The sequence below is a fragment of the Bos indicus x Bos taurus genome, chromosome 15 (assembly GCF_003369695.1).
Source record: "Bos indicus x Bos taurus breed Angus x Brahman F1 hybrid chromosome 15, Bos_hybrid_MaternalHap_v2.0, whole genome shotgun sequence".
NCBI classification, from domain to species: Eukaryota; Metazoa; Chordata; class Mammalia; order Artiodactyla; family Bovidae; genus Bos; species Bos indicus x Bos taurus.
Window position 1 is genome coordinate 49,149,112 of NC_040090.1, and position 24,838 is coordinate 49,173,949.

The 24,838-nt window shown below is 48.9% G+C and overlaps 2 protein-coding genes across 2 annotated transcripts; one reads left to right on the top strand and one right to left on the bottom strand.

The window, feature by feature from the left end:
* Positions 1-108: 108 nt before the first annotated feature.
* NCR3LG1 (natural killer cell cytotoxicity receptor 3 ligand 1) lies at positions 109-13,352 on the top strand. Its single transcript, XM_027563402.1, has 5 exons — positions 109-662; positions 2,066-2,413; positions 9,974-10,300; positions 11,850-11,943; positions 12,692-13,352. Exons 1-5 carry the CDS (start codon positions 563-565, stop codon positions 13,029-13,031), a joined length of 1,209 nt encoding a protein of 402 aa, XP_027419203.1. The 5' UTR covers positions 109-562; the 3' UTR covers positions 13,032-13,352.
* A 4,836-nt stretch (positions 13,353-18,188) lies between these two features.
* Positions 18,189-21,401, bottom strand: KCNJ11 (potassium voltage-gated channel subfamily J member 11). The gene has a single exon (XM_027563403.1). It carries the CDS (start codon positions 20,394-20,396, stop codon positions 19,230-19,232), a length of 1,167 nt encoding a protein of 388 aa, XP_027419204.1. The 5' UTR covers positions 20,397-21,401; the 3' UTR covers positions 18,189-19,229.
* Between the last annotated feature and the right edge of the window lie 3,437 nt (positions 21,402-24,838).

Below are 24,838 nucleotides of genomic sequence, written 5' to 3' on the forward strand. Positions count from 1 at the left end.
TAACTTTTGCGATTTTTTTTTTAATATTGTATTTTTGAGAATCTAAGCTCTACTCTAGATTTTTAATCTTGCTTTTTGGTATTTGTTATCAATTCTGTACCTTTAAGAATCAAATCTTCAGTTCCAATTATTACTTAGGAGTGTGATTACTGGCTTGATTGCTCTCACCCCCTGTGACTCTCCGTCGGTGCGCGCATCCCTCCGCCCCGCCCTGCTTCCGCTCGGCCGCCCCGCCGCTCGCCGCCCGTCAACCCCGCGCTGGGAGGTGGGGATTGCCTGTTCCCTGGCCCGCGGCTTCCAGCCCAGCCCATTTCCCCGCGCAGCTGGCGGAGGTGCGACTGAGCAGGCGCTCGGTGAAACTTTTCCTTCTTCGTGAACGGAGTGACCAAGACGACTTTGCAGAGTTCTGCAGAAGGGGCCCAGAGACCTTAGTTAAATACGCCTATAGTTCGGTCTGGACGCGAGAGAATACACTTTCTACCCACTTCTTAGGCGCTGCTCACTCTTAAGAAGAAGGAACAAAGAGGAAGTTCGAGGCCGCGGGTAAAGCTAGGCTACTGCAATGGCGAAGAGGGCGGCTGGCCGCGTGCGGTGGGACTCCGTGTGGCTGCTCCGCGTTCTGATGTCGGTGTTGGTGCTGGAGCGCTCCCAGCTCATCGCAGGTAGGATGAGGGAGAGAAGGAGGGAGGGAGGAGGGGTAGCGGTCGCTAGGCCGTGAGATCGCAGTCGGCTGGGTTTAGTTCAATTCAGTCGCTCAGTCGTGTCCGATTCTTTGCCACCCCATGAATCGCAGCACGCCAGGCCTCCTGTCCATCACCAACTCCCGGAGTTCAGTCAAACTCAGGTCCATCGAGTCGGTGATGCCATCCAGCCATCTCATCCTCTGTTGTCCCCTTCTCCTCTGCCCCCAATCCCTCCCAGCATCAGAGTCTTTTCCAATGAGTCAACTCTTCGCATGAGGTGGCCAAAGTACTGGAGTTTCAGCTTCAGCATCAGTCCTTCCAATGAACACCCAGGACTGATCTCCCTTAGGATGGACTGGTTGGATCTCCTTGCAGTCCAAGGGACTCTCAAGAGTCTTCTCCAACACCACAGTTCAAAAGCATCAATTCTTCGGCGCTCAGCTTTCTTCACAGTCCAACTCTCACATCCATACATGACCACTGGAAAAACCATAGCCTAGACTAGACGGACCTTTATTGGCAAAGTAGTATCTCTGCTTTTCAATATAGGGGCGCGAATAACCCCGAGGTAGCTTTCGGAAAATGCTGATTGATTTATTGAACAATTACATACTGAATCCCTGCTTTGTGCAGAGTCGCCTCGTGTAGGAGCCTGAGAACAAGTGTTTCCTCAAGTTTGTGCTCTGGTGTTCTGTAAACTTCTTTATCCCTTGCATCATGCTAGTTGCTAGAACTGAGGGAAAAAATAAAAAATGTGAAATGAGATTACTCCGGGACTTTCCTGGTTGTCCAGTGGTTGAGACTCCACTTGCACTGCAGGAGGCGGGGGTTCAATTTCTGTTGGGAGGGAACTAAGATCCCGCATGCCACCCTTGGTGGCCAAAAACAAAAAACACTCAATGGAAACCTCTTCAACAGGGGCGAAGGAATTGGGCCATGGATCATACTAGCTGAGAGTCCCTTAAATTCCCTTTAAAAAGAAAAGGAAATAGACTCCACCTGTGTATCTTGACGTCACTAAAGTCTTTACTGAGAGTGCATGGGTGTAACCGAAAGTGGGCTCCACCTGTTGGTCCCTCAAAAGCCAGTGAAGAGGCCAGGTTGGTGGAAAGGAAACTGCTTTATTTTGGATATTGGTGGATTGGCTGGATGGATGGGCTTGGGGTGGGGTTGGTTGGGGGAAGGAAAGAACAAAGTTCAAGGATTTTATATGGATTAATAAGGGGCCATGAACTAAGGGGTTTTGTATCTGAGGATCCCCCCCCCAGACCTGCCCCCACCCCCAAAAAGGGGAAGATGTTTCCAATCACATGATTGTGTTTTAGAGTACCAGGACTATGTTTCTTTCAAGGGTCTTCCATAACCTTCTCTTGTTGCCACAGGTTTACTGCAAGTGGAGATGGCAGGGAGGACTCAGATGGTTTTCTTGAATGAAAATGTAACTATCTTTTGCAAGATCCGTGATTCTCCACACCTGGACATCAAAAGTATGGGTATCACGTGGTTTCAGAAGACTGGAAAGTCTGAAACCTACACCAAACTGTTTCAGTATTTCGGAAACTACAGGGAGACATCCCAACGTGGAGCCTGGGTGTCTCTACGGAGTCTGCAGAAGGGAGATGCCTCATTGCAGCTGCCTCGTGTGCAGCTGGAGGATGCAGGGGAGTACCGCTGTGAGCTGGTGGTTACTCCTCAGAAGGCCCAGGGGAGTGTCTGGCTGGAGGTTGTAGGTGAGTGCCTGAGGGCAGTGCCCTGTGGTTCTTATGATGATGGGGCTTGCAGTGGAGATGTGGATGGGCTGAGTGGAGCAGAGGTTTAGAGCATGGGCCTAGGAGTCAAATAGAACATAGGTTTGAGTCCAGGACTTCCATGGACTTCTTAACAACTTTGGGCAAGTTTTTAATCACGCTGAAACTCTAAACAGATGTAACAGTATTTTTTCTAAGAGAATTGATTGTAGAGAAGTGGCTCAGAAAAATGCAGGTAAGATAGCTAGTGAGAAGTTGTTGTACAGCACAGGGAGCTCAGCTCGGTGTTCTGAGATGCCCTAGAAGGGTGGAATGGGCGGGTGGGATGAAGGGGCTCAAGAGGGAGGGAATATATGTATACATAGAGCTGATTCACACTGTTATACAGCAGAAATTAACAGAACATTGTAAAGCAATTATACTCCAATTAAAAACTTTTTTTAAATGCAGGTAAAATGCTCAGAATAGAGCTTGGTCCATTTAAAGTAGCAGTAAAAGATATTCACAGTAATTAGATAATTTCCCTGGTATGTCTATAGTTAGCCTTCACTATACCTCTGAAGAGGTACCTATACCAGAAGAGATACCTCTGAAAGGTATCTGGGGAAGGAGAGAGATTGCACTCTGTTTCCATGGGTCTGAATCCTATTCTGTCTGACTTTGCTGCTTTCAAACTGAGTGATTGGTCAGCCATTTAATATCTTTGCCTGTGAATTTTCCCACTTAAAATGAGGTGACAAATCTTACCTGCTGAGGTGTTCCGAGGATTACATAAGATCATGTATGAAAATGCTCGGCCAGTGCTGTTTTAAGGCAGGTGCTCAGTCAAGACTTAACAACAGCAACGTTCTTCCCTAAACACCTTTTTGAACTCCTCTGTCTGCTATTATAAGTAGGTTGGATTCTCTGTGGATGGGCTTGGGGCTACCACAACAAAACACCACTGACTGGGTGGCTTATACAACAGAAATTAATTTTCGTACAATTTTGGAGTCTAGATGTCTGAGATCAAGGTGACAGCAGGGTTGATTTCTTCTGAGGCCTCTTTCTTTGGCTTGTAGCTGGTTGTCTTTTTCCTGTGCTTGCGTATCCTAATCTCCTTCTATAAAGACATGAGTCAGATTAGGGCTCAACCTAATGATCTCTTTTAACTTATCAACAACCTTAGTAAAAACCCTATCTCTCAGCTTTTGCTTGTCTGTAAAGCTTTTGATTTCTCCTTCATGTTTGAATGTGATCCTTGCTGGGTACAGTAATCTGGGTTGTAGGTTTTTCTCTTTCATCACTTTAAGTTTGTCCTGCCATTCTCTTCTAGCCTGAAGAGTTTCTGTTGAAAGATCAGCTGTTATCCTTATGGGAATCCCCTTGTGTGTTATTTGTTGCTTTTCCCTTGCTGCTTTTAATATTTGCTCTTTGCATTTGATCTTCATTAATTTGATTAATATGTGTCTTGGGGTGTTTCACCTTGGCTTTATCCTGTTTGGGACTCTCTGGGTTTCTTGGACTTCGATGGCTATTTCCTTCCTCATTTTAGGGAAGCTTTCAACTATTACCTCCTCAAGTATTTTCTCTTGGCCTTTTCTTTTTGTCTTCTTCTGGGACTCCTATGATTTGAATGTTGGGGCATTTAACATTGTCCCAGAGGTCTCTCAGGTTGTCCTCATTTCTTTTAATTCTTTTTTTCCACTCTGCTTCATTTATTTCCACCATTCTATCTTCAACCTCACTTATCCTATCTTCTGCCTCAGTTATTCTGTTGGTTTCCTCCAGAGTGCTTTTGATCTCAGTTATTGCATTATTCATTATTGATTGACTCTTTTTTATTTCTTCTAGGTCCTTGTTAAACTTTTCTTGCATCTTCAAATCCTTGTCTCCAGTCTATTTATCTGTAACTCCATTTTGTTTTTGAGATTTTGGATCATCTTTACTATCATTATTCTGAATTCTTTTTCAGGTGGACCCCCATCTCCTCCTCTTTTGTTTGGTTTGCTGAGCATTTACCTGCTGAATATTTCTCTGCCTTTTCATCTTGTTTAGATTGCTGTGTTTGGGGTGGCCTTTCTGTATGCCGGAAGTCTGTGGTTCCTCTCTATTGTGGAGGATCCTCCCTGAGGGTGCGTTGAACGAGTGGCTTGTCAAGGTTTCCTTGTTAGGGAAGCTTGCATCAGTGTTCTGGTGGGTAGAGCTGGATCTCTTCTCTCTGGAGTGCAGCGAAGTTTCCAGTAGTGAGTTTTAGGTGTCTATGGGTTTGGTGTGACTTTTGGCCGCCTGTTTTTTTGTGCTCAGGGTTATTTTCCTGCTTTGTTGGAGAATTTGCTTGTTATGTCTCGCTCTGAAACTTGTTGGCTCTAGGTTGGAGCTTGGTTTCAGGTAGGTATGGAGGATTTTGGATGAGCTCTTGTCAATTGATGTTCCCTGGAGTCAGGAGTTTTCTGGTGTTCTCAAGTTTTGGATTTAAGCCTCCTGGCTCTGACTTGCAATCTTATTCTTACAGTAGCCTCAAGACTTCTCCATCCATACGGCACCGATGATAAAACATCTAGGTTAATGGTGAGAAGATTCTCCATAGTGGGGGACACCCAGAGAGGTTCACAGAGTTACATGAAGAAGAGAAGAGGGAGGAGGGAGATAGAGGTGACCAGGAGGAGAAGCTGCTGCTGCTGCTAAGTTGCTTCAGTCGTGTCCGACTCTGTGCGACCCCATAGACGGCAGCCCACCAGGCTCCCCTGTCCCTGGGATTCTCCAGGCAAGAACACTGGAGTGGGTTGCCATTTCCTTTTCCAATGCATGAAACTGAAAGGTGAAAGTGAAGTCGCTCAGTCGTGTCCGACTCTTAGCTACCCCATGGACTGCAGCCCACCAGGCTCCTCCGCCCATGGAATCTTCCAGGCAAGAGTACTAAGGTGGGGTGCCATTCGGGGTATCAAAAGGGGAGAGAGCAATTTAGACAGTAATCAATTCCCTATTTGCTCTCCACAGTCTGGAACACTCAGAGAGATTCACGGAGTTACACAGAGAAGAGAAGAGGGAGGAAGGAGACAGAGGTGACCAGGAGGAGAGGAGGGGGAGTCAAAAGGAGAGAGACCAATCTAGCCTGTGATCAGTTCCCTAAGTGTTCTGCACAGCCCGAAACACCCAAAGAGATTCACAGAGTTAAGTAGAGAAGAGAAGGGGGAGGGAAGAGATAGAGGTGACCTGGGGAGGAAAAGGAGAGTCAAAAGGGGAGAGAGCAATCAAGCCAGTAATCACACGCCTAAGTAAAAATGGGAACTGAAGATTAGATTCCTAAAGGTACAAAATTGGTAACAAATACCAAAAAGCAAATATTAAAAATCTAGAGTAGAGGTTAGACTCTCAAAAATACAATATTAAAAATATAAAACAAAATCACAAAAAATATAAAAAATATATATATGAAATTTGCCTTAAAATAGGGTCTTTTTTTTTGCAAGGTAATAGTAGATTATAAAAATGAAAATTAAAGGAGTAATAAAGAACTTAAAAATAAAAAAATTAAAAAATGATAGTAGTAAAATATATCTAGGAATTTCTCTGGAGCTGTTGAGGGCAGTGTGGGGTCAGTTCAGTTTCAGATAGTTCCTTGTTTCAGCTTATACTTCTCAAGGTTTATAGGCCCCTTCCAATACTTAGTCAATGCTAACTACAGGGTTTTAATCTGTTAAACCTGTCATTTCTGAAGCGGTTCCCTCTTTGTTTATTTTGGCTTCCCCTGTTTGCAAGTCTCTTCAGTGTCTAGTTTCTGCCCTGACACAAAGGGGCAAAGATGGTCACTTATTTAGGCTCACTTGTTCAGTTGTGCTGTGGGGAGGGAGGAACACTGCAAACAAATATCACTGGCATGTGTGGGGAGTGCTCGCAGTGTATGGACCACACTGGGTTTGCCCCTCTCACAGCGCATGTGCTTATATGACCCAGCAATCCCACTGCTGTGCATGCACACTGAGGAAACCAGAATTGAAAGAGGCATGTGTACTCCAATGTTGATCGCAGCACTGTTTACAATAGCCAGGACATGGAAGCAACCTAGATGCCCATCGGCAGACAAATGGATAAGAAAGCTGTGGTACATATACACAATGGAATATTACTCAGCTATTAAAAAGAATGCCTTCCTCAGCTATTAAAAAAAATGAGGTGGATGAAACAAGCCTATTATACAGAGTGAAGTAAGTCAGGAAGAAAAACACCAATACAGTATATTAACGCATAAATATGGAATTTAGAAAGATGGTAACAATGACCCCATATTCGAGACATCAAAAGAGACACAGAAGTAAAGAACAGACTTTTGGGCTCTGGGAGAAGGCGAGGGTGGGATGATTTGAGAGAATAGCATTGAAACATGTATATTACCACATGTGAAATAGATCGCCAGTCCAGATTTGATGCATGAGACAGGGTGCTCAGGGCCAGTGCACTGGGATGACCCTGAGGGATGGGATGGGGAGGGAGGTGGGAGGGGGGTTTAGGATGGGGAACACATGTACACCCATGGCTGATTCATGTCATTGTATGGCAAAAACCACTACAATACTGTAAAGTAATTAGCCTCCAATTAAATTAATTAAAAAAAAAAAACTCTATCTGTAAATATAGTCACAGTCTGAGGGAATTAGTTTAAGAGTTCAACATATGAATTTGGGAGGGGGTACAATTCAGTATAACTGGGGGGCAGTATCTGTGAGCTCTCCACAATTTCACTGAAGACTTGTACATATCAATTTTGGAGGTAGGGATGTATATTAGAATTCCTCTGCAACTGATAGCCTAAAAAGTTTTTTTTTTCTTTCAAAAATTAAATAAATAAATAGACTTTATTTTTTTAGAAGAGGATTAGATTTATGGAGAAATTGCAAAGACAGTACAGAGTTCCCATATTACTCTTGCCTCCACACCCCACTTGCCCTATTAACATCTTGCATTTATGCTATATTTTTATAATTATGAACCAATATTGATACATTATTATTTATTAACGTCCATAGTTTATTCACTTGTAGCTCAGTCGGTAAAGAATCTACCTGCAATGTGGGAGACCTGGGTTGGATCCCTGGGTCGGGCAGATCCCCTGGAGAAGGAAATGGCAACCCACTCCAGTATCCTTGCATGGAAAATCTCATGGACACAGGAGTCTGGTGGGCTGCAGTCCATGGGGTTGGAAAGAGTAGGGCAGGACTGAGTGACTAACACTTACTTACATAGTTTGTTCAGATTTCCTTAGTTTTTTCCTCCTGATAATTTTCTTTGCTCTGAAGGCTACTATTTTTTCAAAAAGAGTTTTATTTAATTATTTGTTTTTGGCTGTGCTTGGTCTTCATCGCTCCACGGACTTTTCTCTAGTTGTGACAAATAGGGCATGCCTCTCATTGCAGTGGCCTCTCATTGTGGAGCATGGGCTCTAGGTTACATGTGCTTAATCGTTATTTAAAAGTCCCTATCTGGTCATTCCAAAATCTGTGTCATTCCAGAGTTTGGGTCTGATGCTTGCTTTGTCTTTTCATACTTTTTGGCATGCCTTGTAATTTTTTGTTGAAAACCAGATATTCCGTATCAGATAGTAGGAACTGAGGTGAATAGGCTTTTGGTATGAGGATCTGCATTTCTTTGGCTAGGAGTTGCATTCTGTTTAATGTTAATGCTGTGCCTGTAGATGCCAGAGACTTCGATTCCTTCTGGTGTCTTCCTCCCACCCCCCGCCTTATTTTCCTTGAGTTTCCTCATGAACTCCTTCTGAAATAGAACCTACATTTAACAGCTCTCTCAGTTGTAATCTACTGTTATCATTCTGGGGCTCTGTTGATGTAGTGGTAAGTTGTCATAGAGGGGAAGCTGTTTATAATTTTCTGATTAAATCTCATTCTTTGAGTTGCCTGAGCCGCTAGACTGTCTCACCTTCACAAGTGTTCCTAGGTGAGACAGGAAGGCTAAGAGGGGGCTGGAGCCGCTAAACATCACTATCCCAGGTCAGATAAGACTTGGGCAAATTCTTTTCCCTTGAGAGCATCCTTTATTGTGGAGAATGCACTGGGTATGTGTGTGTGTGTATATATATATTTAATTTTTATTTAATTACTTAGTTTTGACTGCTCTGGGTCTTTGTTGCTGTGCACCGGCATTCCCTAGTTGCAGCAGGTAGGCACTACTCTCAGGCTGTGGTGCGTGGGCTTCTTCTTACAGTGGCTTCTCTTGTTGCGGAGCACAGGCTCTAGGGTGCACAGGCTTCGGTGGTTGTGGTACATGGGCTTAGTTGCTCTGCAGCATGTGGAATCTTCACAGACCAGGGATCAAGCCCGTGTCCCCTACATTGGCAGGTGGATTCTTAACCCCTGGACCACCAGGGAGTCCTGGGTATATTTTGAAATAGTTATAATAGTTATTTTTCTTCTCTTCCCTGCTCAAAACAGGAGGGGATTTTTCTTGGATCTTCACAGTGAGAGCCTGGTGGGATTCTTGGAGGAACAACTCATGAAAGTGTGTGGCCCCCTCTAAGGCTGGGCCTCTAGGAGTCTTTTACTCTCAACCTAGTCCACACTTATCCTTTAGCAATTTGTCAGAGTTAGTGCTTACGTATGTCAACCAGTTTATTGCTCTAGTACCTTCTGCTTAAGGTTTTATGATCTTGGCCGTGATTCTCTCAATCTGCCTGTGTGTGTCTATGGTTTACAGGGTGGTGGCTTGCCCTGTCACCTCAATTCTTTGATGAATCTAAAGAAAACTGTGGATTTTCAATTTGTTCAGTTCAGCTTTATTTCCTGTTCCAAGGATAGAAATGATGACTTTCAAGATCTTTACATGTGAGAGGGGAAGCCAGAGGTCAGTAGTGCTTTTAAGAAGGCGGCTTATTTTCCTTTCTCAAAAATGTAGCCAACCCAGGGCAGATATAGCAGTGCTCTGATCATCTGGGACCCAAGATCCTTTATCTTGTCACTTTTCTGTCTTCAACCTGCATTTCTGCTTTGTGTTTAGAAACGGCTTCTCTGTCCCCAGCCATGACATACTATTCCAGCCATTCTGTAGAAAGAAGGAAGTGGAGGGGGAGAGACACTGTTCTTTTCTTTAAGATACCCTTGTTATTTCAGGATCCTTCTTAGAAGTTGCTCTCACCACTTCTGATTACAATCAAACTTTCAGACCTTAATTCACATGACTACACCCAGCTGCAGAGGAGGGTGGGAGAAGCAGCTTTAACTTGGAGGTGTCATGGAAGAATGGAGACTGGCAGCAGTTAGCAGTCTCTGCTAATTCCAAGTGTTTATTCCAAGAGTTTCCTCAGATTCCCAAAGGTATCTATGACACAGAGGGGCTTAAGAAACTCTGCTTTATAAAGCTGCCTGAGATTCAGGGTCACAGCATATCAGTACCCCACTGGCACTGGGACCAACGTACCCAGAACACTTAGTCTAAGCAGAATACCATTCAGTTTACTTCGCTTTCCTGAAGGCTTGCCATGGGTCTGACATTTGAGCTGATAATAAGCAAATCTCTACCTACCCTCAAAGAATGATTTCTCTCCCCTGGCAGCTCAGCCAGTCAGCAACTTGTCTGAACAAGTCATGATGAAACATAACAAGGACAGACATATTTTGTGTACATCAAGTGGGTTCTACCCAGAGCATATCAACATCACATGGAAAAAGTGGACCCAGAATGATTGCCACTTCAGGGAATTTTCCAAGAACATCACCACTGACCACATAGTCAAGAATGAGGATGGTACATTTAATATCACTAGCCACCTAAGCCTGAAGCCATCTCTGGAAGACAATGGGACCATCTATCAGTGTGTGGTATGGCATGTATCCTTGCCCACAATCCAGAGTTTGGACTTTCAGTTGATTCTACATCCAGGTAAGCATCTTCCTGGACATTTCCCTTATTCTTCATTTTGAGGGGAGTATCATATAAACTTTGGTTATATAGGGAAGGGGAGAAAAATTGGTCTGATTTAGATCAGCCCCAGAGTCAGCAGAATAGATTAGGTCCCTAAGCCAGGACAGATGGTCTAATAGGTGACCTGGCTTCTATGGTCATGGCTCTGGTCCTAGGTGGGGATGATCCTGTTGGTCCAATGCATCTGCATAGAGCTGAGAGAGGTCATGAAGGCAGAGGCTGACTGGTGGCCCTGAGGGATGTGGTCTGGGTGTGCCAGATGGGGCTTGAGATGATCCTGAAGGGAGAGAGAAATTGTTCTTGGAAGTAAAGACCAGGGATTGTGTGGGTGGTGTGTACACATATGTGTTTAGGGTATCTCAGAAACAGGGGAATATGAAATTGAAATATGCTTTGTGTGTTTGGTATCAGGGATTTGTCTGGGCTGGGTGATATGTATATATCTTGTTGTATATTGTTGGTGCTTACCATTGTTGGTGGTTAGTCGCTAAGTTGTATCCAACTCTTTTGTGACCCCCTGCACTGTAACTCGCCAGGCTCTTCTGTCCATGGGACTTGTAGGTAAGAATATGGAAGTAGATTGGCAGGCAGATTCTTTACCATCACCAGTCACCAGGTAAGCCCTCTTAGTCTATATGGACTGCTGTAACAAATTGCCACAGACTAGGTGGCTTATAAGTGCCTCCTCAGGTGGTAGAGTGGTAAAGAATCCGCCTGCCAATGAAGGAGATGCGGGTTCAATCCCTGGGTTGGGAAGATCCCCTGGAGAAGGAAATGGCAACCCACTTCAGTATTTTTACCTGGGAAATCCCATGGACCAGAAGAGCCTGATAGGCTACAGTGCATGGGATCGCAGAGAGTCAGCCATGACTGAGTGGCTGAGCGTGCACGCACACGCATGCGGGTGGCTTATAAGCAACAGAACTTCATTTCTCACAGTTCTAGAGGCTGGAGTCCCAAGATTAGTGGCCAGCATGGTTGGGTGAGAGCCCTTTTGCAGGTTTCAGACTTCTCATGCTGTCCTCACAAGGTGGAAGGGTGAGCGATCTCTCAAGGCCCTCCTTTATAGGGCACTCATCTCACTCCTGAGTGCCCCACCCTCATGACCTAATCACCTCCCCAAAGCCCTGTCTCCTAATGCTGTCATACTGGGCATTAAGATTTCAGCATTCAGATTTTGAGGGGAGAGTGACGTTCAGTCTATAGCAGTATACAGGTGATACAGGATGGTATAATGCTATGGAAGCTTTAAACATGTGCACAGCATGTGCATATTGTATGTGGTGTTTGATATTGCTGTATTTCTGATAAGTGCTAAACAGGCTGTTTGACGTCTGGAGGTGTAAGTGATAGGATGGAGGAGGGCAAAGACATGTGGCAGAAGGTTGGTGGTACCATCCCTGACAGAAGATGACATACAACCACACCGATCCTAGAAGCAGTCATGTGATCTCTTTGGCCCCTGCCAATAGGCTTCCTCTTAACGTTTTCTTCCTTTTTTCTGCAGAATCTGAGAAGAAAACTGACTGGCTCTCTATTGGAATGATTGTAGTAATCATCATTGGACTGATCATACTTTTATATATTTTTCTTAAGACAAGGTAAGGGGCTCTAAAGCGAAGTTTAGCCTTGTGTTTTGGAGTACGCTCTGGGAGTTCAGAATTCATGGCCAGTGCATGGTGTTGGAGAGCTCTCAGGATTGATGCTGGGGTGTTCTAAGTATATTTATGATGTATGGCTTTTTTTGATGTGTTGGGGAGGCACTGTCTCATCTGGTCTCCATGTAGTGGCCTGGAACTCTGGGAAGACGTGCTGTAAGGCCCTTCTGCCTCCTCCTGATGAATCGGCTCACTGTGAATCAAGCCTGACCTCGTTGTTCACACCAGGCCCGTGAATGATATATGAGCTGCAGTACTGCTGTCGCATACAGAGTCCTTGGCTCAGAGAGGGGATTTCCTTCCCTACCATTTGTGCACATTTTGTTAATAACTCAATGGGATAACTTACCACCCAAATTATACTGGTTTAACCAAGAATTTCCAACCCCAGTGAGGGTGTTGCCAATCTAAAACATGTTTCCAAACATGTTATTCCCTATGGTCCAAATAGCAAATAAAACAACTCAAACTGTTGTCGAGGCCAGTTTAAATGCATTAGTTAAATGCTTTTGGGTAATAAAACTGCCCCCAATTATTTACAGGCCTGCTGATGCAGAATCTGTGCAATAGCTAGTATATCTCATTATAAATGCTTTTGGAAAAGCAGACCAATCGATTCATCAAGAAAAAAGGCTGTTTGTCTAAAGTTGGCCAACTGATTCATAGGACTTACTCTCCTTATTTAACCTAGGTCAGTAAAATGCTGGAAATGGTGCCTGCTGGAGAGAGTCTGCGCTCATGTTGTCCAACTCTTCATGACACTATGGTCTGTAGTCTGCCAGGCTCCTCTGTCCATGGAATTTTCCAAGCAAGAACACTGGAATGGGTTGCCATTTCCTTCTCCAGGGGCTTTTCCCAACCCAGAGATCGAACCGAAGTCTCCTGCATTCCAGGTGGATTCTTTACTGCTTGAGCCACTGGGGAAGCTGGAGGATGAGAGACACTGTAAACAGAGACTTCTGGAGGATAAGGGACCCTCGAAGCTGGAACTGGATCAGATGACCGCTTCCTCAACGCATCAGCAAGTCTAGCTAAGATCATCAGTGCCAACAGAACTGACTCTTGAGTGCATGAGACTTATTTTTCAAAGCCACTTAGCCACCATGTTCCAGCTATGGCATCTCAGGCATCTGCTGTAGTTTCAAACTTGCTTGAAAGCTAATGGCATGCTATCCCTCATTATCCCTTCTTCCTCCCTTCACAGATAGCAGACCTGTGTCAAAGTTTCAGTCAGATCTGTACTTATTTCCCTGAATTTATTTATCCTGATTTTATTTATCAGGATAATGTACTAATTTATCCTGTATTTATAAGTGTACTGATTATAAATAAATGTAGTGATTATAAATAAATGTACTGATTTACCCTGTATTTATTTATCTTCTCTTCCCCAGTAACAGTGGCATAGAGAGAAAAACTGGAATTGGTCAAGTGAAGTCAGAGTGCGTAGAAGCAGGGTTCTGTAATGAATTGTGCAGTTGCATATGCACTTTGTATCACTGCTTCAATTATTGGCATCAATGCCTGGAAGGACCTAAGGACAGGGGAAAGACAGAAGTTTACACTCCTGTACCCAAGGTGGCCAGTGTAGGTGGCCTGCCTTTCACATCACTCCAGAGTGGAAATAGAGTAGAGTGTAGGTAGATGAAGATATACGATGCCCCAGGCAGGTGGACCTGGCAGCGAGGATGCCAATTGTAGGGAAAGAGCAATTGGTGGTGGCAGTAGTCAGGCTTTCTCTTGTTCCACGGTTTCTCGCTCTTACACGTTTGGTAAATAATAATATGTAAGAGCTGAGATCATTTATAGCACTATGCATACATGTCACGACGTACTTCTTGGCCACAGGCTGTTTTTGTTCTGCAAGTATATATAAGCTCCGCCTGAAAAGCCCTGGAGGCTGCATTAAGGCTACATTACAGCTATGTTAAAGTTATGTTATGGCTGCTGTCATGGGTGCTGTGCCAGTCAGGAGAGAATAAATGTGTCTGCAGTTCCTATGGCTCCTTGCATCTCCTTCCAGCCTCTTGGTTCACGCCTCACCTACCCTGGGTTCAGCGAACAGTGCATACAATGAGATACGCAAGACAGCTGGTATAGTCAGCAGGATACAGTGAGACACCAATACTCTAGGTTCTAATGCAACAAGCCCACCCTCTGGAACCCAGTTCTGACTCTAATCCCATCGTTTGGCCTTTCCCCAACTCCTTTCAAGTTGGAACAGATCTGTTGTTATTCAAGCCTACCCTAATCTGGGGTCAGCAGCATTCATGTCTTCTTCCTCCAGGTCTTCTGCATGTCTTAGTACAATAAGGTGTCTGACACTGGCCCTGGGGAGACCTCAGAGGTGAACCCAGAGATGTATGGGGAGCCAGAGCTACTCTTTGCAGCAAGCACTCTAGGAAAGTTCTCCCTAAGAAAAGACGTTGGAGAGGAACTCAAGAGCAGGACAGAGCTGAGAGGATGATACATGAGGAGAGTGGGTTCATAGAAGCTGGCTGAGTCCTCCCCAGCAGAAAGACCAGAGGGCCACCTAGGTGGGCCACATGTGGGCTGTGTGGTGACTGGCTGGAGATGCCAAACCCAGAGGCATTAGGCCTGAGCAGTTTTCCAGAATGTCTAAGTAGGCTAGTTTCTCCAGCCTAGCAGTTCAGTTTCACTACTGGAAGAGGGTGGCTTGGCTTCCCTTCTCTGCTGAGCTCAGGACTGAGACCCAGGACACATGTCACAACACCTGTGTGAGTTGGAGACAGGGATGGCAGATGTGCAACGTCAGTCTGCACTGCCGCCTGACTGGCTGGAGTTGGGGGAGCCTGCAAGGTAGGGACCCCAGTCCACATAAAGAAGGCAGAAGATGGAGGGTTCTTCATAGACACCAGTGGGAAAAAGTGTCAGTGAGGTCGTGTAATAGGGAAGAAACTTTGTATTCTATTACAAATTAACCAATAAAGGGCTGTTGCCTGTAAGGTTGAATTATACATAATGGCCCATCCCTGGGAAGCCTGCCTTCCAAGTAACGAGTATTGAGCTAAAATACCTTTGTTCAGCTCAAAGGAAACATCCTGATGACCTATGAATGACTGCAGAAAGGAACCAATGAACACATCTCTGGAGGATGACCAGAACAAGTAAAGATGTTTGATTTTTACTTCCTCCCGTTGCCTGAATTCTAACTCACAAGATGGTTCTGAGGGGCATGAGTCCACCATCTTCCTGGGCTACTGACTTTCTAAATAAAGTTGCTATTCCTTGCCCCAAGAACTGGTCTCTTGATTTATCAGCCTCTCATGTGGCGAGCAATATGAGCTTGGACTCAGTAGCAGTCCCTCTGGCTCCTTTGGTGTTTGGACATGATCTGGGCTGTCACTTACAGATGAGTCTGCATCAGTCTCAAATCTGGGACTTTTCTGAGTTACACTTTCCCTCTTGTTCTTGATCCAGAGACATCCGTCTGCCAGTGGTGGTTTTTGACAACCAAGAGCAAGGTGGCACCCCTAGTAAAAGGTGATGCTCAGGTCACTGGGATCCTGCAGCAGTGGGAAGGGAGAGAGCTTTGGTGTGAGATAGACTCAGGGCCAAATACTGGACCTGTCACTTACTAGCTGTATGGTCTTAGCAAGTGACCCCCAAGTCCAATCCTATTTCCTCATCTGAAAATTGGGAGAAGAGCGCCTTCCTCAGCACTGGACCACAGTGACATGAGACACACCTTTCTGGGGGATCTGCACATGGGGTGTGGACGAGCTTAGACTGCTCCATCACATGATGCCCTGGAGGCAGAATATCAGAAACAATTCTCAAAGAATTTCCTGCTAGGCTGAGGGGAGGTTAGGGGAGCTCTTCTGTCTATAGTTAGACAAGTGCCTTAAAGAGATGGGTGGCCCCAGAGGATGGGAGCACTGTTAGAGGACAAGAACATCTGTGGGGTGATCAAAGGAGGTCTGGTCCAGCTGCTCCTTCCATGCCTGGAGCTTTTCAGCTTTTCCCTGAGTTAAGCCTAAATGCTAGGGATCTTACAACGTGAAAAGCCCAGGACTAGGAGAAGGCAATGGGACCCCACTCCACTGTTCTTGCCTGGAGAATCCCAGGGACGGGGGAGCCTAGTGGGCTGCCGTCTATGGTGTCGCACAGAGCCGAACACGAATGTAGTGACTTAGCAGCAGCAGCGATTCTGATTTTCTGGGATCAAGTGGGTCTTGTCTGTGGCCAGCAGGTGGCACTAAGCCCTCAGTTCTGCCATTTCACTATCACCAGCTGTTTACTCTTGCCTGGAAAATCCCATGGATGGAGGAGCCTGGTAGGCTGTAGTCCATGGGGTCGCTAAGAGTCGGACACGACTGAGCGACTTCACTTTCATGCATTGGAGAAGGAAATGGCAACCCACTCCATTATTCTTGCCTGGAGAATCCCAGGGACGGAGGAGCCTGGCGGGCTGCCATCTATGGGGTCGCACAGAGTCGGACACGACTGAAGCGACTTAGCAGTAGCAGTAGCAGCAACTGTTTAAAGGTGTATGAAGGAGTGGAGGAAGGTTACTCTGAATGGTCCCCAAGGAAGGTGCTGCCCAGACGCTTCTCATTAGTGAGTCTGACCTCCTCCTCTGTTCTTGAAGACAGGTAAACTGAGTCTTTAGACTAAGAACCAGGTACTGTCCCCAGAACCCTGGGCCAACTTTGAACAGCTTTCTCATCTCCTTCCTCTAAACCAGAAACAAGTCAGCACAGCAAAAAATCAGCTTTTGGATGGGGGGCAGGGTGTGTTTCTGTGGGTACAGGGATGGGGCATCTTAGAGCCTGAACCAGCAGCTCCTTAGTCCTTCAGCCCTGCCTCTGGAATAGCCTGGGACAAACTCTCACTGATGCAACCAAAGCCCTCTACAGGCCTCACATTGCACCACTGACCTTGACTTGTCCTGTACATTATTCATCATTCACTCATTCAGCACTTACTGAAAGACAGTCACAGTGCTCAATCAGGCACAGTCCCTGACCTCAAGGAGCCATGGACTTGGGAATGGGGAGACAGACCCACAAACACTGGCAAAAGTAGAATGCCCACAAGCACAGAGGAAGGGACAGGACCATCACTTTCTAGAGGAATCGGGAGGCTTCAAGGAGGCATCATGGTGGCTTGGACTTTTATAGATTTCCACAGGGAGAGATGAGGCCTGGACAGTCCAGGCAAAGGGAATAACATCATCTAAAGCTCAGAGGTAGGAAGATCAATGCTGTATGCAGGGAGGGGATATTGAGGCTGCCAGGGTGGTCGGCGGTTACATAGGGTCCTGGCCAGAGAACAGTAGGCTATAATGACTAGAAGTCAGGCAAAGCCTGAAACGACTGGTTATGTGTCTAGCCTTGACCAGAAGGTAATGGGGAACGACTGGAGGTACTTGACATTGGAAAGAATGAAGTCTTTTAATAAGACTACTCTGGTGGCCACATGGTGGATGGAGTCCAGAGGGTTGAGATAGAGAAATAGGTAATAGGTGCTGCCACAGCCCCTGTCATCAGGGTCTGAGCTGGATGGGGAAACAGTGTAGAAGGTAAGTTCAGGCAGAGAAACTCCTCACTAGGGGACACATAATAGCACTTTCTCTCTTGGCATCCACTTGCTCAGTTGTCTCATCATGTAGCTGATTCAACAGCAGTCTCAACTGTTAACATTTATTGAGCACTTACTATGGACGAGGCACTCAAGCATTTGACTTGTGCTCTTCATTTACTCCCAAAGCAATTCTATGAGGTCGGTACTATTAGTAGCCCCACTTTATAGATGAGGCAACTGAAGCACAGAGAGGTTACGTTAGATGAAGGCTGAGAACTCGAGCCAGGGTGTGAACGAAAGCACTTGTTTTGAGAGCTAATGCTCCAGTCGCCACACTGGACATGTGACGTCCAGTGACGTCCCTGCCTCTTTCCTTGAGCACCTCAGCCTTCCAGCAGATCCCTGGGAGTGGAGGCAGGGCTCAGGGCTGTAAGCCTGATGAGTGCCCAATCGAGCCAGTCAGATAGGCTGGCAGGGCTGGGCTACCGGAGGCAGAGAAGGGAAGTGTCCCTGAACAGCGGAAGAGGACCAACCCCAGGTCCCTTTCCTGGCCTCCCAGCTAGGGTCCCTGGAGCCTCTGAAATGTGGGCTGGCAGCGACCAGCCCTTGCCCTCCCTGCCCACCAGAAGAACAGCCCAGAGTTTAGGTCACAAAGGGGTAGGCTTTATTGACGACAAAGAAGGCAGGATTCTGGGCAAGTACACATAGCACTGCTCCAGGAGTCTGGCTTGGGGTCAAGCCGGTCACAATCAATGGCCTTTTTGCCTCAGGGACCTCACCCACCCCCACCATCCTGTGCTTTCCAACATTTCCTTTTCTAGCAATCCAAAGGCTCTCTAAGGCCACCCTTTTGACAAAGTGAGTGGCAGCCACCGGTGGGGAGCCAGGCCTGTGGTGGGCCCAGGACCCCAGTCTCTCTCAGCCTCTTTCAGTCCAGAGCCTCCCAGGGTGGGGGACAGAATGGGAACAGGCAGGTGCAGCAGCCCTGGGCCATGGAGCCCCCATTAAAGAAGCTTTGAGGTCAGAGGCAAGCGGCCTATCGCTCCTCCCCGAGCCTGAGCAGGGCTCAGAAAGCTAAGCCCCTCAGCGCCATCTCCTCTCTGCTGAGCATGCCCGGGGGGCAGGGGCTCCACTTCTCCAACTCTCCAGCTCTACTGTGCTCCCTCATCACCTGCCCTTCCTAGCAGGCCAGGCCCACCCTTTCGCCCATCACTTTTTCAGGGACCATGTAGGGGCTGGGGCCTCACCACAGGCATCTCTTGGGGCCACAGAAACAGGGCAGCGGGCCTCCAATGTGGGGCCTGTTCTTCCCCAGCCATTTGCCCAGCTTGTGGCCAGTTGGTCGGGGGGCCCAGGATCGGATGGAGACCCAACTTTAGGGCCTGACCCTTTCCACAGCTCTGTCAGTCTGGGGCAGGGGAGCAGGACGAGCCAGTCCTGAGTTGGGGCTGGGAGGAGCAGGGACAAAAATAACCCAGTGCAGGCTCCTGCTGAGGCCAGAAATAGAGTAGTGACAGGTGCCTTGTAACACCCTGGGCGAGCAGCAGGCAGGGAGGCTGAGCTGGAGGGCCCAGCCTCACACAAGGTCCTGGCCTGGCCAAGGGGCCCACACCACGTCCGCTCTACATACCATGCCACACTGGCGTGCGCACACATAAGGAGGGAGCCCAAGGGAGCAGAGCTCAGGACAGGGAGTCTGGAGAGATGCTGAACTTGGGCTTGGCCTTGGCCACAGCCACGGTGCGCTTGCGCAAGGGCCCGCGGACGAGGGTCAGGACATCCAGCAGGCTGGGGTCCTCCTCAAGCTGGCGGGCTGTGCAGAGTGGCGTGGGCACTTTGATAGTGTTGCCAAACTTGGAGTAGTCCACAGAGTAGCGGCCATCCTCCTCGGCCACAATGGGTACAAAGCGCTGGCCCCACAAGATCTCGTCGGCCAGGTAGGAGGTGCGGGCCTGGGTGGTGATGCCCGTGGTTTCCACCACACCTTCCAGGATGACGATGATCTCAAGGTCCTGATGGTGGTGCAGGTCGCAGGGCGCCAGGTCATAGAGCGGGCTGTTGGCGTCAATGACGTGGTAGATGATGAGCGGAGCCACCAGGAAGATGCTATTGCCACCCACACCATTCTCCATGGGGATGTCCACCTGGTGGAGGGGGACCACCTCACCCTCAGGGCTGGTGGTCTTGCGCACCACCTGCATGTGGATGGTGGCACTGATGATCATGCTCTTCCGGAGGTCGCCCACGCGCAGCATGAAGCAGAGGCGGCCGTGGCGCAGGGCGATGACCGCATGCTTGCTGAAGATGAGGGTCTCGGCCCGCCGGTGGGCCTGAGCCGTCTTCATGAAGATGCAGCCCAGCATGATGGCGTTGATCATGAGCCCCACGATGTTCTGCACAATGAGGATCAGGATGGCCAGAGGGCACTCCTCGGTCACCATGCGCCCGCCGAAACCAATGGTCACCTGGACCTCAATGGAGAAAAGGAAGGCAGACGAAAAGGAGTGGATGCTGGTGACGCAGGGCACAGCGGCACCCTCGCCAGGGGCCAGGTCACCGTGGGCGAAGGCGATGAGCCACCAGACCATGGCAAAGAGCAGCCAGCTGCACAGGAAGGACATGGTGAAGATGAGCAGCGTGTATGGCCACTTGAGATCCACCAGCGTGGTGAACACGTCCTGTAGGAAGCGGCCTTGCTCCCGGATGTTCTTGTGGGCCACGTTGCAGTTGCCGTTCTTGGACACGAAGCGGGCTTTCCGCTCACGGGCACGGTACCGGGGCTCTGCGGGGTCCTCTGCTAGTCGCGTGAGCACATACTCCTCGGGGATGATGCCCTTGCGGGACAGCATGGCTCCAGGGACCACCAGGTAGAGGCCTCCCCCATGGAGGAGGGGGACAACCCCTGACTGAGCCTTCTCCCTACTGTGGGGTTCCCGCCCTGGGACCACCCTCAGTCTGCACTGGTCTTACTTCTGAGACGCGTCTCCAGCTAGACTCGACTCATCCTCACTTCCACCTGGCCCCTGCTTCACTTCCTTATACCAGCCTCACGCCTCAGCCCACCTGCCCCACTGCCTACTGAATCACCTCCGCTCTGCCTGTTCGCCACCTGGCGCTGGATCCCAGGTCAACTCTCCTCCACCCGCTGGCGACCCCTAGGCGTCTTCCTAGGACCCCTTCTCCCCACCGAGCCTTCCTTCTCAACCTTCCTTCTCACACCTACGGATCTTATCGGCTGACCAGACCTCACACAGCGTCCACCGTGTCTCCCGTCTGGCCCATTTCCGCCCTGGGCTCCCCTCCAAGCTCCAGTTTCACACGGTCTCCCCTCCAGGTACGCTCCCTCTTTTCCTACCCCGCCCCTCGAAGCGCTCTCGCCAATTTGCGATCCCCCTCCAGCTCTCGTCCTCTCTGTCTCCTTGGGATCCTGCGCCCTCCAGAGTCGCCAGTACACCCGGCCCCACTCCAGATCCCCTCGCCTTGGCGCGACCCGGCGGGGCTCAACTCGGAGTCGCGGCCTCCCGGCCCCGCGCCCGCCGCACGCACGCCGGCGCCGCGCCCCCGCCCGCCGCTCTGTCCCTGCTTCTCCCGCCCGTCGCCACGGCACCTGCTCCTGCTCTTCAAGCCGCAGTCCTCGCCTCCCCGCCCCCTCCTGCTGCCCGGGCGCCCGCGGCGGGTCGTTCTGCGGCCCGTCTGTCCGTCAGTCGGCCCGCGGAGACCGACCTGTGCTAGGTCGGGTAGAGGATTGAGGACACCGGGCGCCCGGGGCGTGGAGTAGGGGCCGGGGACCGCCAGGGGGAGCCCGACCTATTCCTGGGCTGGAGGGCGGGCGGGCACCGGCGCAGGCCCCGCCCCTCGCCATTCACCTCCCCCGCCTGCCTTCTCCCGAGCTCGAGGTCTGGCTTGGGGACTTTGCCCAATCAGATGCTCCGAAGAGGTTCCTCCCAGCCCTCACACTATGAAATCAGGGCGGGGTGAGGGGCAGTGAAGGGAGTCGCGACCCGATCTCCCATTCTGGGGACAGATTCCGTGTTGTCCTGGCTCTCCTACTCCAATTTTCCCATCGTCGGTTGTGCCAGTATCTGCCTGGGCTTTGTGGGTTCCCCGCGATAGGAGATACAGGAGCTGTGTCACAACCTGGTATTGGGGTGAGGGGCAGATTAGGTGGCCGGAGGACTTCTCAACAGACCACTTCTCCTTGGCGATGATTTTTAGTATTTTCTGAGTCACGGATTCTTTGGGAATCTGATAAAAGCTACGGACTTCCTCCCCAGAAAAAAAGTACCTTAGTAGGTGTAGAAACAGTTTAACACCCACTGCAGAGAATGCTGGATGCTTAAGCCCAGAAGCCTGGGTGGTTGCATCTTCTTCAGTCATGACCCATCCTTGTAAAACCACCCCTGCATTTTAAAGAGGGTTTGAGCTACCAGCGCCTTCCCGGATGGCTCAGCAGTAAAGAATCAGCCTGCCAATGCAGGAGATGCAGAAGACGCAGGTTCGATTCCTGGGTCTGGAAGATCCCCTGGAGAAGGAAATGGCAACCCACTCCAGTATCCTTACCTGGAAAATCTCATGGACAGAGGAGCCTGGCGGGCCACAGTTATGGGGTTGTAAAGACACGGCTGAGCATGCACGCACTTAAGCTACTGTTGCTTGCTTTACACCTCCTGGGGTACATGATTTTGTCTGCCTTAGGTTATGGGAGGCACCTAGGTCTGAGGAGCTGTGTCAAAGGGCTGTTTTGGGCACTGTGTGTGGGGGGTGTAGGGAGGGCTCAAGCTCTTGGCCTGGAGAGGAATGGTGTTTCTACTGCAGGCATCTACCTCGGGTTGTTCTGTGGCTTGGGCCCCCTCTACTACTCATGGTAAGCATGATTTGGGGCTGTGTTACCAGAGATGCAGATGAAGGCAGGAGGAGAAGGGGATGACAGAGAATAAGATGGTTGGATGGCATCACAAACTCGATGGACATGAGTTTGAGCAAGCTCCGGGAGTTGGTGATGGACAGGGAGGCCTGGTGTGCCGCAGTCCATGGGGTTGCAAAGAGTCAGACACGACTGAGTGACTGAACTGACCAGAGATGAAATGCTTAGGATGGGGAGGGGAAAACAGGATGAGCAGAGAGGGGAGCTCAAGGAGACAGAGTTACACAGGAAACCTCTGGGGCAACTATAGCTGTTCAGCCATCAGAAAAGAAGCCTTGGAGAGCCTTCCCAGGGAGTTTGTGTACTATTGCAGAAACCCCTGGTGTCCAAGGAGGATAGACTAGTTATTTTGTGTGGCTCAAAATATAGAATTGGTATAGATACTGAGTGGAACAGCGGCAGGCTTTGATTTCATGTGTGGAAAAGAAAGTGAAAGAAGGTGTTAGTAACTCAGTCATGTCCACCTCTTTTGTGACCCCATAGACTGTAGCCCACAAGGCTTCTCTGTCCATGAGATTTTGCAGGCAAGAATACTGGAGTGGGTTGCCATTCCCTTCTCTAGGGGGTCTTCCCGACCCATTGCAGGCGGGTTCTTTACTGTCTGAGCCACCAGGGAATCATCATGCATGTATGGAAAAGTCAGTTCTAATGACCAGAGATGACCCTCATCTGTGGGGTGTCCATATCATGGTTGGTGGGCCATCAGGGGTGCTATAGAGAGATTTAGGTTAAGATGACCTTGGGCATCTCTGCAGGACTTCAGTGTGAGCTGTGATGTGCCCCTGTGCCTATGCTACTTTCCTTTAATCCCTTGCGGGGGGGGGGGTGGTCATAGACACGAGGATTGGGAACCCTTTTTTCCCTCCTCAGGCTCTGCTCCTTCCCAGTGGAGGGAGTTGCTGGGCCCCCAGAGGCATCTCGGAGGCATCTCAGAGCTGGAAAGGCTAGGACTTGCCTCACAGGGTGGCCCCGAGACCTCAGCTATTCCTTGCTCTTCCCTTTGTAGGAAGGCTTGCTCCCCGCCCAAAGAGCTCAGCCTCCTGCTGTGCTCCATCCTTCACCTCCTCATACTTATCTCCCCCCAACACTGCATTTGTCAGGTCTCTCTCACTCAGAAACCTTCTTCACTTTCCTATTGTGCATAGGCTTGTCCCAGACCTTGGGTTGGTCCCGGCATTCAAGGCTCTCTGATCTTGTTCTCCCTCCCCTTCCTGGGCCTTTTTCTTTAACTCTCTGCTTAGATAAAATGCCTACCCTTCCCATGATCAACTTCAATCCTGCGTCTCCCAGGCACCCTGCCAGGCCTCACAGAGCTCTTCCTTCTGAGCTCCTCTGGCTCCTAGAACAGCCAGAAGGGCCTGTGCTGGGCCCCTCTCCAATGACTGGTGGGTTTCCCTTACATTGTCTGCTTCTGACCCCCTTGCAACTGACAAAGCTGCAGCCTGTGTCTGCACCCCAGTACTCAGAAAAGCTAGTACTAAAGGAAACATATAAATGATAATAAAGCGATATGGAAATAAGCACCTTCCTTTCTTGCCGGGACAGGTGTGCACTCCTGTCTCACAATGACTGTGGAGTCTGAGGACAACTGTTGTAGTCTCCCCAGTGTCTGGGCCCAGCACCTCCCAGTCACTACCTGGTTGACTTGTGGTATAGGTACTGTGCTTTCCCTCTGATGGGCCACCCTTCGTCAACTTCTGAATGTCCCTGTGTGTGGGATGGAGTGGGGGACATATGATGCATGCCCCTCTCCTTTTCAGAGGGGTAGGATGATGGGCCACCCTTCGTCAACTTCTGAATGTCCCTGTGTGTGGGATGGAGTGGGGGACATATGATGCATGCCCCTCTCCTTTTCAGAGGGGTAGGATGATGGGCCACCCTTCGTCAACTTCTGAATGTCCCTGTGTGTGGGATGGAGTGGGGGACATATGATGCATGCCCCTCTCCTTTTCAGAGGGGTAGGATGTTCGCTGCAGGTGCTAGTAGCCATCCGTCATGGGCGAGAGACAGGAAGACGGAATCCATCAGCCCTGATGGCAAACACCTGCATCCAGCCATGCTTGAAGCAGTACACCTCCTGATCTTCTCAGTCACATAGGACAAGAAATCCCAGTTTTTTTTAAAGCCACTCTGAGTTGGGTTCTTGTCATTTGTAATCGAAATGCACTGATCCAGTGTACCTGGGGACCCACAATTTTAACCCAAGAATTAAAGTAAGAAGGAAAAGGGACCAGACTGTATGGAGATCTGCCACCTTATCTGATGATATAATCACGAAAATACTATAACCTTGTTATGGACTGACTTACATCATATGACCGAAATTCATATGTTGGAGCCTCCAATGTGATAGGGCCAGTGAAGAGG

What these genes read in the sequence shown, in the direction of transcription:
- NCR3LG1 (XM_027563402.1), top strand. Translation starts at nt 563, where the DNA reads ATGGCGAAGAGGGCGGCTGGCCGCGTGCGGTGGGACTCCGTGTGGCTG. An exon ending in GCGCTCCCAGCTCATCGCAG is followed by an intron (nt 663 to 2,065) that starts GTAGGATGAGGG and finishes TTGTTGCCACAG; the next exon opens with GTTTACTGCAAGTGGAGATG. An exon ending in TGTCTGGCTGGAGGTTGTAG is followed by an intron (nt 2,414 to 9,973) that starts GTGAGTGCCTGA and finishes CTCCCCTGGCAG; the next exon opens with CTCAGCCAGTCAGCAACTTG.
- KCNJ11 (XM_027563403.1), bottom strand. Translation starts at nt 20,396, where the DNA reads ATGCTGTCCCGCAAGGGCATCATCCCCGAGGAGTATGTGCTCACGCGA.